The sequence below is a fragment of the Stenella coeruleoalba genome (assembly GCF_951394435.1).
Source record: "Stenella coeruleoalba genome assembly, chromosome: 3".
NCBI lineage: Eukaryota > Metazoa > Chordata > Mammalia > Artiodactyla > Delphinidae > Stenella > Stenella coeruleoalba.
Window position 1 is genome coordinate 125,053,603 of NC_137148.1, and position 18,016 is coordinate 125,071,618.

At 46.0% G+C, this 18,016-nt stretch overlaps 1 protein-coding gene and 1 long non-coding RNA gene across 2 annotated transcripts in view; one reads left to right on the top strand and one right to left on the bottom strand.

Annotated features, from left to right (window-relative positions):
* Nucleotides 1-604: 604 nt before the first annotated feature.
* Nucleotides 605-18,016, bottom strand: part of LOC307183182 — an 82,602-nt gene continuing 65,190 nt past the window's right edge. The window contains exons 5-8 of the long non-coding RNA XR_013827401.1: nt 16,393-16,544; nt 15,371-15,537; nt 10,969-11,085; nt 605-839 (exon numbers count right to left, since the gene is read on the bottom strand). This is a non-coding gene — a long non-coding RNA (uncharacterized lncRNA). The remainder of the gene's footprint in view (nt 840-10,968; nt 11,086-15,370; nt 15,538-16,392; nt 16,545-18,016) is intronic.
* The window catches only part of AFAP1L1 (actin filament associated protein 1 like 1), a gene marked incomplete at its 5' end in the record, with an annotated part of 73,385 nt that continues 63,358 nt past the window's right edge, over nt 7,990-18,016 (top strand). Inside the window, 2 exon segments of the mRNA XM_079915340.1 lie at nt 7,990-8,195; nt 8,197-8,279. Of these exon segments, the coding sequence (XP_079771466.1) occupies nt 7,990-8,195; nt 8,197-8,279 (289 nt within the window).

Sequence of the window (18,016 nt, forward strand, 5' to 3'; positions counted from 1 at the left end):
TAGAGCAAGACTCTAAATAAATAAAACCCAGAAGCCATGACGACAAGGGCTGGCGTCTCACTATCACCCAAGCGTCCACTTGCCTCTTCACCTGGCCTCCAATGTGATTGGCACAGGTGCACGGGCAGAGACACCAAAGGCCTGCAGTTGCCCCCATGGCTAGTCCTCAGGGCAAATAAGGGCCAAGTGTACAGATAAATCAGGTCAAAAAAGTAAGGTGGGGCTTCCCTGGTGGCGCAGTGGTTAAGAGTCCGCCTGCCGATGCAGGGGACACGGGTTCGTGCCCCGGTCTGGGAAGATCCCACATGCCGCGGAGTGGCTGGGCCCGTGAGCCATGGTCGCTGAGCTGCACATCCGGAGCCTGTGCTCCGCAACGGGAGAGGCCACAACAGTGAGAGGCCTGCGTACCGCAAAAAAAAAAAAAAAAAAAAAAAGTAAGGTGGACATCTATGCCCATGACCAAAAGGGTTTCCTCCTCGGGGGTAAACTATCCTAGTGTTTCCCAAATTTCAGTCACTCAAACACCACCTCCACAAGTTTCATCAGATTATTTATTTACATAATGCTATTTATGTGATACTTTTCTTTCAATTGACTCGTCCCTAACTCTTCTGTTTATCAATATCAAATAAGGACCGATTTTATGCTGTTAATGCAAATTCAAATAAATTCATAACTCTTCAAATATGTTGGCCTGAGTCACATCTACACTTACCTTACATATTCAGCACTAGTCTGAATTCCACACTTTGGGAAATATTGTTCCCTCTGACAGAAGTGGGAGGGAAGTAAGGATGAGTATTCCCTCACTTTCTTCATGAGGACTGGTCTTCGGGAAGCTAAAGGAAAACAAACTGAAGATGCTTCAGGGAAAAGAAAACACAAGTACTTTGACAATCAGGCAGGACCTGGTCAGCCCCAGCCAACCCAGGGAGCCAAAACACTCATATTCCACCAGGGACTTCCTGTTTGCTAAGGTTTTCATTGAATACCATCCCTCCCGCTGCTGGTCTGGGTTGTAAACACTTTGCCTATGTGGGCACTACCCTGAGCTGTGGCAGAAACATGACAGCACCATGGCTAGACTCAGCCTCTCTGAGTACAAATCTCAGCCTCACCATTTACTAGGGAGGGTTATGGGCTAAACTGTGTCCCCCCCAAATTCATATGTTGAAGCCCTAACCCCCATTTCCTCAGAATGTGGCTGTATTTGAGACAGGGCCTTTAAAGAGGTGATAAGTTAAAATGAGGCTGTGAGGATGAGCCCTATTCCAATTTGACTGATATCCTTATAAGAAGAGGAGAGTAGGACACAGGGAGAGATGCCAGGGATGTAGGTGCACTGAGGAAAGACCAGGTGATGAGGCAGCAGGAAGGCTACCATCTGCAAGCCAAAGACAGAAGCCACAGAGGAAACCAACTCTGCTAACACCTGGCTTGTGGACTTCCAGTCTCTAGAACCAGGAGAAAATAAATTTCCATTGTTTAAGCCACCCAGTCTGTGGTACTAATATGTTTTTTGGGGTTTTTTTTGTTTGTTTTATTTTTGGCTGCATTGGGTCTTCGTTGCTGTGTGCAGGCTTTCTCTAGTTGCGGCGAGTGGGGGCTACCCTTCACTGTGGTGCACAGGCTTCTCATTGCAGTGGCTTCTCTTGTTGCAGAGCACGGGCTCTAGGTGCGCGGGCTTCAGTAGTTGTGGCTTGCAAGCTCTAGAGCGCAGGCTCAGCAGTTGTGGTGCACGGGCTTAGATGCTCCGTGGCATGTGGGATCTTCCTGGACCAGGAATCGAACCCATGCCCCCTGCATTGGCAGGCAGATTCTTAACCACTGCACCACCAGGGAAGTCCAGTCTGTGGTATTTTGTTACAACAACCCTAGCAAACTAATACACCACATGAAATTAGACTTGCAAAACAGGAATAACAGCACTTATTTCATTAGCTGGTAAGGACTGAATGATGTGCTTCAGGCAGAGCACCTGGCTGCAGGGGAGGTGTGTTTGCTCATCATGTCCCCCATTCTTAGATCAGGTGCTTCACCCAATCAGTGCCCCCTCTGGGCCGGTGCTGGAACTACAGGATGAAAGGCAAGCCTTTCTCACCTTAATTTCCACCAGTAAAGGTGTGCAGGCCTGGAGCCTTGTGGCCTTCCTTGCTACAGATTGAGACATCACCTGAAGACTAAACAGAGGAGGGTGGAGTCAGGAGATGGAAAGAAAGTAACCACTCTGTTTGTGTTCCTGGATCTAAGCTTACCTTAAATCCAACTTCACCCTTCAAATCCCCGGTTACCTTCTGAGCTAATAAATTGCCTTTTTGGTTTTAGCTGGTTTGAGTTGTGATTATGTCACTTGCCACTAACACAGCTGTGACAAACACAGGGGCCCCCAGGGTGAATTAATATTGTCAGCTTTGCTCTCTGTGTGAGGGAGATCACGCGATCCCAGTTTTAGTAGTGCAGGCATCTGTCCCCGCCAGAGCCACCGACGGGCCATGGGACTCACTAGGGAAGCCTAGTGAGCACATGTGAAGAGGTCAAAATGTGCCTCGGTCAGTCATAGAAAGTGCTTGTAGGGCCTGCACCAAAAGCCTTGTTTGCTCCCAAAGCTCTCTTGTAGATAAAGAATTCATTGTCATACAAGAGAAATGGGACTGCCTAGCACAGAGGGTCTTGCCCACCTGGATCAGGAGAAACTGTCAATTTGTCCTTCTGACAAAATAACAGCACTACTTAATTTTTTAAAATATACCTACAAAATGCCACCCCTTCTCAGGCTCTGTGGGTAACAGGAGCTAGAAGCTCCATAGTCCTCGTATCTAAGGGTATCAGATGTTCCTACAGGGAAGGAGGAAGCTGGCAGAATCTATCACATTTCCAATGGTCTGGTTTACACAAAACTCCCTGCAGGGGGCAGCCTGGATGTGTGGCTGAGATTTCAGTGTTCCTTAGTATTTCCATAAGCATCTGACAATGTCTCCAGAGGAAACCCACTTGATTACAATAACTTGCATTTTTACACTAAGCACTTTACAGATCTCACTTAATCCTCTGGGTACAACTTTCATCCTCATTTTACAGATGAGGAAATTGAGCCCTTGATAAGTAATTCATTCATGGTTGAGCCTTTGATAAGTAATTCATTCAAGGTTTCACAGCTGTATGTGGCAGAACCTGACATCAAGTCTAGCGCCCTGGACACCACTGCCGGTTCTGTCTCTAAGATCTTGTGTGATTTCAGGCAAGCTTTCTTCCCCTCTCTTGGTCTCAGTTTCCTCATCGGACAAACGAAGCAATCAGACTGGCTTATCTCTCAGGCTCCTCTCAGCTCTAAAGTTTTTCTAGTTCCAGGTTTAAGAAATTCGTTTTGGACTCTGCACCCTGGCGTCAGCCTGCAGCCTAGAAATGAACAGGGAGAATGCAGCACAGCCTTTCAAAAGAGAGTTCGTCCCTTGGGGGCTTCCCTAGTGGCACAGTGGTTGGGAGTCTGCCTGCCGATGCAGGGGACACGGGTTCGTGCCCCGGTCCGGGAAGATCCCACATGCCGCGGAGCAGCTGGGCCCATGAGGCATGGTCGCTGGGTCTGCGCGTCTGGAGCCTGTGCTCCGCAACAGGAGAGGCCACAACAGTGAGAGGCCCGTGTATTATAAAAAAAAAAAGACAAAAGAGAGTTAGTCCCTGCTGCAGTGTTAAGGGTTGGGTATCACCTTGGCTCCCAGGTAGAGGCACCCAGCTGGACAGACTCTCTAGAAGTCTTCATGGACCCACAGTTTTTCTCAGGGTTCCAAAGGCATAGGCTGTATGCCAGCTTAAGCCCACAGGGGTATTTTAGTTGGCGCTTGCAATGTTTTAAAACAGTTGAACTTAGTTACCAACATTTTAAAATCAAAAGCTGAAATCTGGACTCCCGGGTTGTTCTGAAAAGTCTTAAGATCTGGCCACTCCAGGCCCATATTCCCCCTGGCCACACTTCCCTGAGTTGCTGGCTCCTGGCCTTTCAGCTGGAACAAGAGTGCTCTGCTTTGCCAGGTGGTCAGCTCACACAAAGACCTCCCCTGACTGGTCCTGTGGGCACTTCGGCCTGTGAGCCTCACTTAAGGAGCCAAGAGTGCTCTTTTCTTGAGGAAGGACCTGAGGGGAAGGGATGTGCAGCATTGGGGCACAAGAATAAAAGCTCCTTTTCCTCCAGACACAACAGTGCTCCGGGCTCTGTGACAGTTGAAGGTGAACCTGTGGCCTGGGTGCAGGTAGGAGCCAGGTGCCTTGGAACCGAAACCTGAAGGTACAACAAAAGGAGAGGTTTTCATCCAGCCATGAAACTCTCCTTCTCCCAGCAGCCGCCACTCAGATCTCTATCTGCTTTCCGGGGCCCAGGGTGGACCAGCAGGCATGTGTCATTTCCCTGGATAGGGGCTATAATGGGGACATTGTGCTGAGTGGAAAAAGAGAGGTTTTCATCCAGCGACCAGCATTGGGCAGACACTCGAGCAAGGGGCTCTGGGGCTCACCCTGCACAAAGGAGTTTGGGAGCAGGGTCCTGAGCCAAGAAGAAGCCCCATGGGTTGGGCTGCATGTCCGCAGCAGCAGGCAGTGGGGCTGGGAAACACAGAGGCATTGCTCCCAGAACACATCATTGCAATCTCATTTTCCTCTGCAAATAGATAAGCAAATAAACAATCCCAGAGGATAAAGGAGACCACCCCAAAAATACCTGCATTAATAGAAACCTCGTTGAGTCCTTGAGCATTTATTCACTGACTCACCCCACAATACTTGCTACTACTTACTAGGTTCCGGGCACTGTGCTAGGCCCTAGGGACCTCGCAACAAGTAAGACACAGCACCCACTCTCATAGTACTTGCAATCTGGGGGGCCATGAAGAGGTAAGGAGAGACCTAAGTAGGAAATTATACATTGATGACCCAGTGGAAGAACTGAGAGTGACACAGTAACAGAGTCAGTTCAAGAACCCAGATCTGAGTCCCCAATCGATGTTTTTTCTTACTCTTCCCAGGGTCTCCTGAGATCACTGCTTGTCTGCTCTGAGGAATGGCGGGTTGGAGCTTAGTGAGGAAGGCACCCCAAATACTATAGTAAGGAATTTGAACTCTACATTGAGGGCAAAGGAGAGCCATCAAGTATTTTTAAGGGGGATCTGATTGGAACCATGGAACCGTCACTGTAGCAGCCACGATGGAAGCAGACCTGGAGGCAAAGTGACAGGTTAGAAGGCTAAAGTATGCTTCTCTCACTAGGACAAAGAACATTTAGCCTCCAAATTTTTCTTTCCCAGGGCTTCCCAGTTGCACCTGATAAGCTAAGAATGAGACTGGGGAGTATCATTTGTTTTCACAAGACTAGGAGCATGTGGGAGCTGAAAGCTTTTTTCCTGGAATTGTTCACTGGGACCAAATTTGATATCTTTTTACAGAGCTGGAGCTCTCCGCACAGACTCCTTTAGACAAGTACCAGGCAAACCTAGAAAACTTAGTACAACAATAAGAAAAGGGAAGATATGAGGCAGATCCTAAAAATCCTTTCCAGAGAATTGCATTCATACAGGGAAGTGGAAAAGGGAGGAGAAACCAGGCATTGGCATCCACAACTTCCATCCCCATTCTCATTCCAGCACTTCCCACCTGATACCCTACAATCTAGCCAGACCAAACTTCTTTACAGACACATCCTGCAGTTTTCTATCTCTATGTCTTTGCTCTCACTGTTTTCGCTGCCTGTAACGTTATCTTCTCATTGCAGGCTCACCCAAGTGTCTGTCATCCATTACTGTCTCCATGATCAGTAAGATATTCTTGCTTTGTCTGAATGAATTCCAAGAACACTTTATCTCTCCTCTGGCACTTTTCACATAATAATTTTTAATTAAATTATTTTGTACATATTTATCTCCTCTACTAGATTGTAGGTTCCTTAAGGATGGAGATCATTTCTACTTAGCATTAGTTCTCCCAATAGAAATTGGCACAGAATGTAACAAATGTTCCTAAGTGGACTGATGAAAAGTGGGGATAGTTTTTATGGTGACTATAGGCCTAAGTAAAGGAAAAGTACAGAAAAAAATATATAGTTATTCCTTGTCCCAAACCCACAGCCTCCTCATCCACCTCACCCAGTTTCCTAACAGCAACCAAGCTGTAGTCAATTTAGTCAACAGTGCCACCTAGTGGGCATTATGGGTAATTATTAAACCAGAACCACTACACCTTCAGAGTGACTTCTTTTTGTTAATCCTTAGGAAAACTGTGCACAGACTGTGTTCTCCCATTTTTACATCTTTCCTAGACCACAGCTCAGTTAATCCCATTTTTACATCTTTCCTAGACCACAGCTCAGTTAATTCCACTCCAAAAATTCTTCCATAGGTGCATATAAATTCCCTTTAGCTTTTTTGATTTTTCTGTTCCAATTCTCTTCTAAACATCCAGAGTCTGAAAGTTTCTTAAAGTTTCTAAAAGTTCTAAGCCTCCATCTGTTCTTGCAACAGTTATGTTTTACATATTTTTAAAATTTACTTCAAGTGAAATATTATGCTTTTTAAAGTATAAATGGGCTAGCCTGGAAACTTGACTACAATTTATAGCCTTGTTTCCAAGTGTTTCAGAATTCAAACAGTGAACTTTTAGAAGTTAACCCACTTGTAAATCGTTGGTTGTCTGCTTTAGAATTTAAACTGACCTTTTCAAATTGGAAAAGTGGGCAGGAACAAAGAGGAATTGGCAAACAATAACGGCTCACAGCTATTTAAGGATTACAAAGTGGGTTTGTACCATCATTTCATTTGCCCTCCTAACAGCCTTATGAGGTCAGTATGAGGTTTCCCACAGCACAGATGAGCAAGCAAACCTCAAAGGCTTAAAGTTGTACACTTAGTAATTAGAAGAGCAAGAGATCACACACAAGTTTTCATACTCCAATCCCGCTGTTTTTTCACTACACCGTATTTCCTCTGTGCTCATACACACATATACTAAACAAACTACTGATGCAATCTGGCGAAGCCAGGGCTAATTTCAACTTGCCCATCAAAGCAATGGAGGAAATAGTCCCAGGCCAGGAAAACGCAGGATGCTTTTTCCCAAGTCCTCCCTTGTGCCTTTGCACAAGATGGTCCCAATGCCAGAATGTTCTAAGTAAAGGAGTGGCCTAGCCAAAACTTCAAACTGTGACCTGGCCTATCTTGGGGAGGAGGAGTGTCTAGAAGGAGAACTAGGCCTGGACTTCACTTTATGAGGGTCTTAAATTTAGACATTTCATATTATCTATAAACGGTTCGGACCTACTTTCACAGAGACACACTAATAGGATGAAAGATGTTGACATTCTTCATACAACTTTAAACTTAAATCCCATTCCTGACCACACTGGCCATAGCAATATTTTTTCTACATCCTGTAATTATTTTGGGAAGAGCACACGTAACATTGCACTGCATTTGTATGCTAAAAAAGTGTTCATTTCCACAATTTTTATCACTCCGTGTTGGCATTCTTCACGTTTTAGTGCACAGGGAACCTCGAAAGTTGGATGTGTCCCAAGCCATTGCCCACCTTTTAGCAATCCTCTCTTTCTCTCCTTTTCCTAGGTGGTTTTATTTTTTAAAGATCTTTATTACTTCACTCCTCTTTTACACCATTGTTGACACTGTACCAGCATAGAGTTTGGTCCACTGTCTCGCACTAGAAGGTGCCCAGGAAAGACCTGTTTAATGGAGAAGATAAACCAAAAGCCAGGAAATGGGTGGCAGCTGCAGGCAAAGAGATTTTGATTCCACTGTTGAAAAACAGGTTCTAACAGTCTGTACAATCTGAAAATGGACCGGGCTGGGAAGTGCAGTAGTAAGCCCCTCGTCACTAGCGTAATGCAAGCAGAGCTGAACAACGCCTTGGTCTGGACGGGGGTGGGAAGCACGGGCGCGGGTACGAAAGAAAGCGTGTGAACTGGGATGTGGGTCCTCTAGCCCCTCACGGAGGGGCATGAGGACTTGCGAAAGGCAGGGCGTGGCGCGGAGCGTGTGCGGGACCAGGGACACCGCGGCCCAGGGGGCGAGGCGGGCTCCGGGTCTATTCCGGGAGCGGCGTGCAGGGGCAGGCGAGGGCGGGCGGAGGCGCTGGGCGAGCATCCTGTCGGGGGAGGGGACGCGCGGAGGGCGCTCCAGCGGGCGGGACTGGAGAGCGCCGCACGCCCGCAGCCGCCGGCCCCGCCGCCGGAGGCACCGCGCCCTGCTCCGCGCGATCGATCGCTGGCGCCATGGACCGAAGCCGCGGTAAGAAGAAAAGTGGTGCCCACACTTGTTGCTTGGTGGGGAGGGGAAAACCGAACGATCTAGAGGCCAGAGAGGAGAAGGGAGAGACGGGCGGTGGAGCCGGGGTGAGAAGCGTGGGCGCGTGGGCGCGTGGAGCGGGTAGGGGGGGGTCGAAGGCCGGGCGCTGTGGGTACAGGTGCCTCCTGGGCCAGGGCAGCTAGGGGTCTGTTAGGGACTCGTGTGTTAGGGACTCGTCCCGGAGCTGAGTCGCCTCCTGTTTGTGAAACCAACGTTTTCATACACTTGGAGTCTTAACTTCATAAAAGAATGCCCCACAGGATTCCTGAGGACGGCGAGCTCCTCTGACCCCATCCCACCTCCCCCCAACCCCCACCGAAAGTAAAATAGGGCTAACGAGTCACACTCTTGAAAACCGCCGGACATGTGAAGCCCCTACTGTTCGCACGCTGAGAAGCCCCAGGAGACGAAGTGTGCAGCTACCCAGGGTATCGGGAGGAGGAGCTGCAGGAGTGTGTGTGGGTGGCACATGGGTGTCCGAGCCCTGGCTCTGTTCCTGACAAGCTGCGTGACCTTAACCTACCCTTTTTCTCTCTGGGCTAGTGACGAGGTTAGACCACATGGTCTCTGAGACCCTTTTTTGCTTGGACTCTTTTTCAGGAGACGAGAGTATTTGATAAAGTTTCACAGACATGGTGGGGGCTTGTTGAAACTGCAATTGACAGGAGCAAAGAGAGGGCATTTATGGGGGGCATTCATTGGGGCCTGTGCTTAAGTAAAGGCCTGGACACCTCAATGGGCTCATGTCTGTAAAAAAGGTGGCCTGCTTGAACATGGGGGCAGTGTCAAAGGCTGACAACTAGAACACCAGTGTCATAACTTCCCACCTCTGGAATCCAAGGAGATCACAGGTGTGAATGCACTTGGTAAACTGGAGTGCTGTGCCAACATGAGAAGCATTATTATTCTTGTTATTATTATTATTATTAATGGAAAATTCCTCCCCTTCCCTACAATAATCTTACACCCTTCCTCCATCTGCCTGTTTGCTGTGCTAAGGCCTCCAAGGGGAAAAAAAGGAGTGGCCAGGGGTGTGGAAGCAATTAGGAAGGGCAGTGGGGGCAGGGATGAGAAGAGCAGGTGTCGGGGTACCCTCCCTGCACCCCTGTTATGGGTAAAGCCAGAGTTCAGAGGGCTACAGGGGACCCCAGACTTCCAGGTCAAGGTGCTGGGGACAACTTCCCCACCCACCCCATCTCCAACACACAAAATGCTGCATCCACCCTCTATTAGGAGCTGGAAGGGCAGGCAAAAAATGGAGGGGGGCTTCTGTTTGGCTCTTTGGGGACCAAGGCTGTGATTTGTAAAGCAGTTCTCACCTGTTAACTGACTCCTGGACAAGTCTGCAAAGAGCAGACGCACTCGCCAGGGAGGAAAAAGAAAAGAGAGAAGAGGCACCGCTAATATTCCTCAGTCCCCCATCCCCATTTCCCACATTGTACATTTAAAGCAAAGAGCACTGCCCTTCACCCCATCACACCCCAAAAGTTGCCAAATACCACCCTGTCCCCAGTACAAAATCCCCATAACTAGCCTACCTGGAGCTGTGGAAAACAGACCACCCAGAGCTTTGACAGACCATGAGTGATAATAATTCACTCAGTTTAAAATGCTTAATAACTGATGCCTCACTCAAGAAGGCTGCTTCCAGACCACTCTTCCTAGGAAGCCAGACTTCCCGGGAATCTATTAGTACTCAGAATGCTCTAGGGCTCTGACCTTCTCCCCGCTACGGGCTTTCCTAGCCTACTTTCCTTCTCCTTCATAGCCCTTGTCACGATGTGCCATTACTCTAAGAGTTAGTTATCCGACTATGTGTTTGGTGTCGACCTACCCTGCCAGAATGTAAGCTTCCGGAAGGTTGGGAGTGGATCTGAGTAGTCACCCTGCTGACACCAATGCCTGGCACACAGTAGGAGCTCACTAACAGTGGTTCAAGTAGTTCATTAGTAATATGAAACACACTTTATAGTGTATCCCAAGTTGATTAATTGTAATGCTGATTTTTAAAAATACATACCACAAAATCCTCACATCAGAACAATTCTTTGTGACTTGCAAAGGCCTGCGCAAATGCGAGTGAAGTGGATGAGGCACACAGATCCAGGTCATGTGTCTAGATCCTCAGCTGTCTACCCTGAGAAACTACTGCAAACACTGTATGAATTAAAACTATATATGAACTATAATGCAAAATCTGTGTGGGTTTTTAAGATAAAATGTGAGAGACTTCACAGATCATTCCAGTGGAAATTCCTTCTTGTGCCCATATCCCCAGGAGGGTGTGAGCACTCTCTTCTTTTGCCAGGGAAATTTTAAGAAGCACAGGTCTCATTTCAGCCCCATACCGACCACGTGGGGAGTGGGACTGTCATGCCCAGGGAAGGAAACCACACTTCACTATTAATAACAGTAACAACTGAAATCATCAAGGTCTTATCATGAGCCAGGCAACATGCTCAGCTTTTTACATGGCTTCTCTTGGAAAAAGCGATGGGATGGGGCTATGACTAGGTACTGTCATTAATCCCTACCTCACAGGAAAGCAGGCTTGGCAGTGTATTAGTCAGCTAGGGCTTCCATAACAAAATACCACAGACTGGGTGGCTCAAACAACAAATTATATCCTTACAGTTCAGGAAGCTAGAAGTCCAAGATCAAGGTGCCATCTGGGTTGATTTCTGGTGAAGCCTCTCTTCTAGGCTTGTATATGGCTGCCTTCTCACTGTGTCCTCACATGGCCTCTTCCCTGTGCACAGAGAGAGAGAAAAAGAGAGATCTCTGGTGTCTCTTCCTCTTCTTGGAAGGGCATCAGTCCTGTTAGATTAGGGCCCACCTTTATGACCTCATTTAACCTTAATTACCTCCTTAAAGGTCCTATCTCCAAATGCAGTCACACTGGGGGTTAGGGCTTCAATGTATGGATTGGGGTGGGGGGGTGGGGGACACAATTCAGTCCGTAACAGCAGGATTAGATCACTGACTTTAACTTATACAGTCACTTGCCATGTGAGAGACAGAGCTGGGTTTGAACCAAAGTCCTGATCTTAAGCTTGCTGCTGGCTGCCTCTAGAGTAGGGCTTGGATGCCAAATCTTCCTGCTGCAGGTCCAGGCACCTCCATTACACCACAACTATACTGTTCAGATCTTCAGTAGCAATTACAGCATAGAAGCTCGTCATCAAAGTCAACTGACTTGAGAATGAAAACAAACCTGGGAAGTAGGATTTCTAGTCTAACAGGATATGTGTCTTCCCATGAGTAAAGCAGGATTCATATAGTAACAGACACAGAAACCACTTACATTATAATGAAATTCCTTCCAGCAGGACTTCCCAATTCATGAATATCATTCAAAGAGAATCAGCCATTGGTGAAGATACCACCTTCACTACAGACTAATGATTATGGCCACCACCTTCTACAGGACCAGTAACTTAACTCTTTATCTTCTAATGAGGATAAAATATGGACACTGATGATGTCTACTTCTTGGGGTTGTTATAAATATTAAGTATATGGAAAATACTTCAAATAATGCCTAGCATATGAGAACCAACAATAAATGCTGGCTATTGTAATAATTACAGTCTTTTGTTAATCAGATTCAACATAATAAAATTCTATTGGCCCCAAGCTGGTCTGACTCTGAGGACACTTTTTGAGTCCCTACTCCTTTTTAAGAACTGGGCTAGACAACTTTGTATACAACTCAAAGACAGGGACCATGTCATAATTTCTGTATCCGTGGAGCTCCTTCATGGTGCGTGTCTCTCGGAAATCCATCTCTGACGTGCAATAACTGAACCATTTGATGAGAGTTTCTGAGTGACTGACAAAATATTAATATATAAGGCCAATGTGTCTATTTTCTCTTATTTATTCTATTTATTCCTGCCTGCTGACTATGGTTGTGTCTTTTTGCTTTTGTGAACTTTCTAGTCTTCTCGAGTTCTTTGCTTTAAAGCCTTTGGTCTAAATTTTCTCTAATTTTTAATACACCTTCTTAATGTCCAAGGTTGTATCTGATATGCCTAGCTCATATGAAACAATCAATTTCCCCAAATTTCCTTTCCTTTCTACTTTACAACTAGTTCTTTTTCAACTAGTTGCATTCAACCCAAGATGGGAGTTTCTTCTGCTGAATTATATTCTCTGGGAGATCATATTGTCTCCTGGGCAACTCAAGACATAATCTGAAGCTCTGCTTTTCATTAAGTGATATTTTTATTATTTAAGAGATGCTAGAAGAACCTACTCGTGTCTTCCCTTTGTTGGACCAGCTTTGAAATCTATATTACGGAAGCCACATCTTCCCTATCTGTGGCTTCCATTGGCCAAGTAGCCCATAGCCATTCCTATGATGAGCTCCCATCCATGACTCATTGCCCAACATCTGTCCCCAAGGCTGTGAATTCCCATACCTCTTCCCTGACATCTGAGTTCATTCTCTACTCCTATCAATTACTGTTCTTCCAAAAGGAACATGCACCCATATTCATGTTTTCCCTCCAAACATGTTCCATAAGGTCATCTTTGTCGGCCTGGAGACTCAGTAGAGCTGAGTCATTCAGAGAATGGACAAATTTAGGCTTTGACCACGACTTCCTAGCTGTATGATCTTGTATGAATTGGATAAATTACTTAATTTCTCTGAATGTCAGTTTCATTTCATTTGGAGTGTCATGGGAAAAGATAATGCATGTAAGGTAGCACTTAGGAAACATTCAGTAGATGATAGATGTTATATTTATCAAATATAATTACTTGGATTTTAGCCACACTCTGCAATGGTTGTATGTATAGGATTTAACCTTACTCTCTTCCCTGAAGAGGCTTCTGCTGGCACTAGACATCACTTCCACTGCCTTGTCCCACACAGGGTTTATTCTGCCTCTCCCTCAACTATCAGTTTCAAACCCCACTTCTCACATGGGTGAGTACCCTGCCGAGTAAGTTCTTCCCTCTCCACTCTCTGCCAAGAGCCTATCATTATTTCATTCTGATGTTTGGTTCGGAAAAACAACCCTGTTTTTGGATACCATTAGCTTCTCATACCCTTCTTACCCTTCTGCAAAAACCTTGCAATTGAACAGAAAAATAAAACCCCACTACCATACACACCAACAGCAGCTTCCTGTTTCTTCCCACACACTTCTTTCCCTCCCTGCAGTCTCACTTCCAGTCACACCTTCTGCTGAAAGCCCACATCTAAGGGTCACAAACGGCTTCCATTTTGTCTAATTTTTCACCCTTCCCAGTCCCATCTTCTGGGCCTCTCTGTAGCTCTGACCCTCTACGCTTTTCTAAATGGATTCTCCTATTTGCAAAGATGGAGAAAGCATGAATTTTGCAATCTGATAAACCTAGGTTAACCACTGCTCCATCCCTCTGCCAGAAGGCTTTTCTGCCTCTCCTTCTCCCACCTCCAATCCCACTGTTATAGGTACTCATAGCCTCTGGGCTTCTCTTGCCCTAAGGCAAGTGACCCAACTAAGTCTTATTCTGCTAGTCTGAAAAGCAGGAATAATGACACCCAAAATTGGGAGACTGCAATGTGGTAATATTTGCCCAGCACCCAGCACCTGGCCCATGATAAGTGCTTACTAACTGTTATTTCCCATCTTTTCTCTAGCTCACTTTTTCTTCTTTGATGGCTCTTGCCCCTCTCTCTCCACCACCTCAGCCCTCTCTCTAAACTCACACCTGTAGACAACCAAGCCCCATTATGACGTCTACTCTTAATGTCCATTTTCAGCCATGAGTTGAGCTCCACTCTCCTGCACTGGCTCCTGCCTGTGGAAGTTTCCATTTGGAAGTCAACTCAACCTCCAAGTGACCCAATTTTGAACTCATCTTATTCACCACCAAATCAGATCACCCTTCCTGTTTCTCTTTTTCTGTTAACAACACAATCACGTGAGGAGCTATTGAAGGAAATGGGGCTGTTTGTGAATAAGACTAAATTTGAACGGGGTACATGAGATCAGTTCTCAAACTAGCTGTCCTGTAGAAGAGGTAATAGAAAGACTCTCCAGAAGGCTATACAAGAGGTTAAACACAGACCAACTGGGGCACAATCTGGGAGAAGCATACAAATGAAAAGAACTATTCAATGACAGAGTAGGAGGTGCCCAGGAACATAATGAAGCAGAGGCTGAGTGGCCACAGATCAGGGAGCCCCAGAGTGGCTCCTATCACAGTAATAGGGATCACAGTAATATATAAGTTAAAACAACTGTCACTCAATTCAAGAGGTTTCTATAGGCATGACCCTTTTGCAAACTATAGAGAACAGGACTTGTAGGAGTATATACTTCAACCTGAAGCATTCATCTTTTTTTTTTTTTGCGGTACGCGGGCCTCTCACTGTTGTGGCCTCTCCCGTTGCGGAGCACAGGCTCCGGACGCGCAGGCTCAGCGGCCATGGCTCACGGGCCCAGCCGCTTCGCGGCATGTGGGATCTTCCCGGACAGGGGCACGAACCCATGTCCCCTGCATCGGCAGGCGGACTCTCAACCACTACGCCACCAGGGAAGCCCTGAAGCATTCATCTTTTATTCAAATGTGCAATATATCATAGCTTTTAATGGGACTTACGAATTATCTATGCTTGTGGATAGAATTTGGGAAGAAGAGGATGCAATTAAAGACAGTTACTTAAAGCTGTAGATCTGATTGTACTTAACCTCTTTAACGGTTTCTCATTGTTCTTAAGATATAGACTACAGTCCTGGTGGTGGCCCTCAAGGACCCACCCTGCCTGTCACCAACTCACTTTGGGCCCCTGCCCATCTCTCCTCACACTGGCCTTTGTACCTTCACCAGGTTAACTCCTTCCTGCTCATCCTTAGTGATCTGCTCAAACATTACTTCCTCAAGACAATCTTTCCCTGTCTCCCAAGCTACATCCCCCATTACAGGTAACCCTAGCACTCTGTACATCTCATTGGTTACCATCTTTGCAGTTATGATTAATTATGGGAATGAATTAGCTGTTAATGTGAGCTCTGTGAGGGCAGGGTCCTTCTTACCTCGTTCACAGTTCTTTTCCTAGCACCCAATGTAGTAATTTGCATGTAGTATATTCGCAAAACATGTCTGTTGAGATGATGAATAAATAAAAGAAAAAATACAAAATTCACAGAGTAGAGCTGGATACGGCCACTTTCAGCTCCAGGATTTTCCATTTCAATGATTCCTATTTTGGGGACAGAAACACAGACTTCGTCATTATTCATCGTTTCCTTTGCTTTCATCGTTTTTGCAATCACACCCCTAATTCTGTGGACTATTACTGAAAAACGTATTCTGGATGGCTTCTTCTCCTATATCCTGTCATCTCCTACAGGAGCTTCCTGTTTCTACTCTTGCATGTCCAACCTCCCTTCAGGACCACTCTCTATTGTCTAAAGCAGTGGTTCTCGAATCCAGCTGGGCCCAGAATCATCTCCTAGGGAGCCTACTGAAACTATACCCCCAGAGGTCTGATCAGTGGGTCTGGAGTGAGGTTTGGGAATGTGTACTTCTTGCAAAGCTTCAGGTGAGTCTGATATGCTCACTGTTCTAGTGCACTGGTTTATCATAACCCTTGTCCTTGCTCAAACACCTTGCTTGATTCCATTACTTGCTCTAGCACTGCCTTTCACACTTTTCAACCAAGTGAAACTCTAGGGTTTGGGTCTGTTACCCAAAGTGTCTTCCAAAAGCTTGAAATGTCTCATTTGATCTAAAGTCAAACAAATTTCTATTATCGTCCATAACATAACTGAACAAACACCCCCAAAAAATCTTTGTGCAGTGGACTTCCAGAGACACACTGTATTTTTCTCGGGGTTTCTTCCCTAACCCCACCCTGCCCTCTGCCATGGACTCCCAGGGTCTGTGAACTCTAGCCTGAGAAGACAAACCTCCAATAAATGTGCCAGCACACAGGGCCAGCTGGGGAATGGATCTGGACACAGAAGCAGAAATCCCACATCCTAGCGCTGGCTCAGCCACTCACTTCTGCAATATCAGTACATACATTTTTATAAAGCTTTTAAGTTCTAGAAACCTTTTCACATTCATCAGTCGTGTCCATTTCCACGTAGTGTCAAGGGTGTTGATCACGGAGTTCTTCCTTTGGAGCTTGGGCAACCTCTGGTAATCATGCATGCTCTCACTCGGCAGTCGTCCACAGGGGGGTCACTCTGGGCCAGAAGGAACCTGTGTAATAGCAGGGATATTCAAACAGAGGATTGACCACTAAAATCCTTTCTCTGGAACCCTTTCAGCCTTGAGTTTCTCTTCTTTTCTTAACTCTGGCAAAAGCCTTGTGAAGGGGTCAGCTGAGACATTCTCCCCATTGGACAGATGTAAAAACTGAGGTTCAAAAAGATGACTCTGCTATTCCCTCTCCCTGAAAGAGACCACTCAGCATCATCTCCATGAAAACTACCTGCCACATCCTCCCTCGACCTTCCCACTGACTTTGGGTTAGCACCACGCTCCTCAGTCTCAGCTTTTAGAAGACTGTATTGTACTAGCTTAAATGCCTCCTCTGTGTGTATATGAACCTGTGCTCTGAGACTGTCTCTACATCTCAGTTCCAGTGTCTAGCACATAGAAGATGTTTAATAATAGCCAACTGAGCGCTCACCATGAGTCAGGCAGTTTACATATGGACATTGAGCCATTTAATTCTCTCAACAATCATGAAGTTGGTGCAGTTTGACTTTCATGTACATAAAATATGCCATTAATTTTACTGGGGGAGAAATGCCATCCAAAAATGTTGCCAGCAGTTGTGAGTGGACAGTGTCTGTACAGAGTACAGCTTTTATTTTCTAAAATCACGGCTAGGACATGTATATCAATTATAAAGATATAAATACAACTTGGTATTAAAAATTTTGTAGTTTATGGCAAAATCTGGTTCTGTGATAGACTAATAAGTACAGTTCTTGTGAAGGCATGTTTGTGGCCCATGTCAGTGTGTGAATGCATAGGTAATTTGAAGTTTTGGATACATTTGTGATATTTATCTTCCCTGAGCCCTGCAGTCTCACCACCACCACCTCCCAACAGAATTCGATGGGAATATTCATCATGACTTTGACATCTGATGCATTTTAAGTTTATTTACTGTAATTTATTTTCAGCACCTACTTTAAAATGTGTTGTATATGTATTTTTTAAAATATCGCCATTTTACAGATGAAGAAACTGAGGCTTAGGTCGATTTATTCACTCAGCCCTGCCCACCTCCAAACGTAAATTCTTTACCATTGCTTCTCCAGTGGAGAGGGGCATTCCCAGGTCAATTATGTGAAGGACTTGCCAGATAAGCCACAAGGACTTACTAGGTAAAGATTTCAAGGTGGGAAGCATGGGAGGGAAAGGGGATCTAAACAATTCCAGGATAGACACCCTCCATCAATGAATGGTATGGCCAGGCAGCTGGTGTGAGATTTTTGTTTCTTACCCTTTACACTCTTCCCACTGTGGCCCTTGGAGTTTTGGTGTTTAGAATTCAAGAAACACTCATCCTCCTGGAACTGGCAAAGAGCCTGCCCCAGGAGGGCCCAGGCAGGGTTTGTCCTCCATCTAAAATTCCACTTGGGGAATCCCAGCCACACCCCAAGTGGGAGTGGAGAGGCAGAGCCTGCCAGGCCTGATTCTTCTCCCTGCACAGCTGT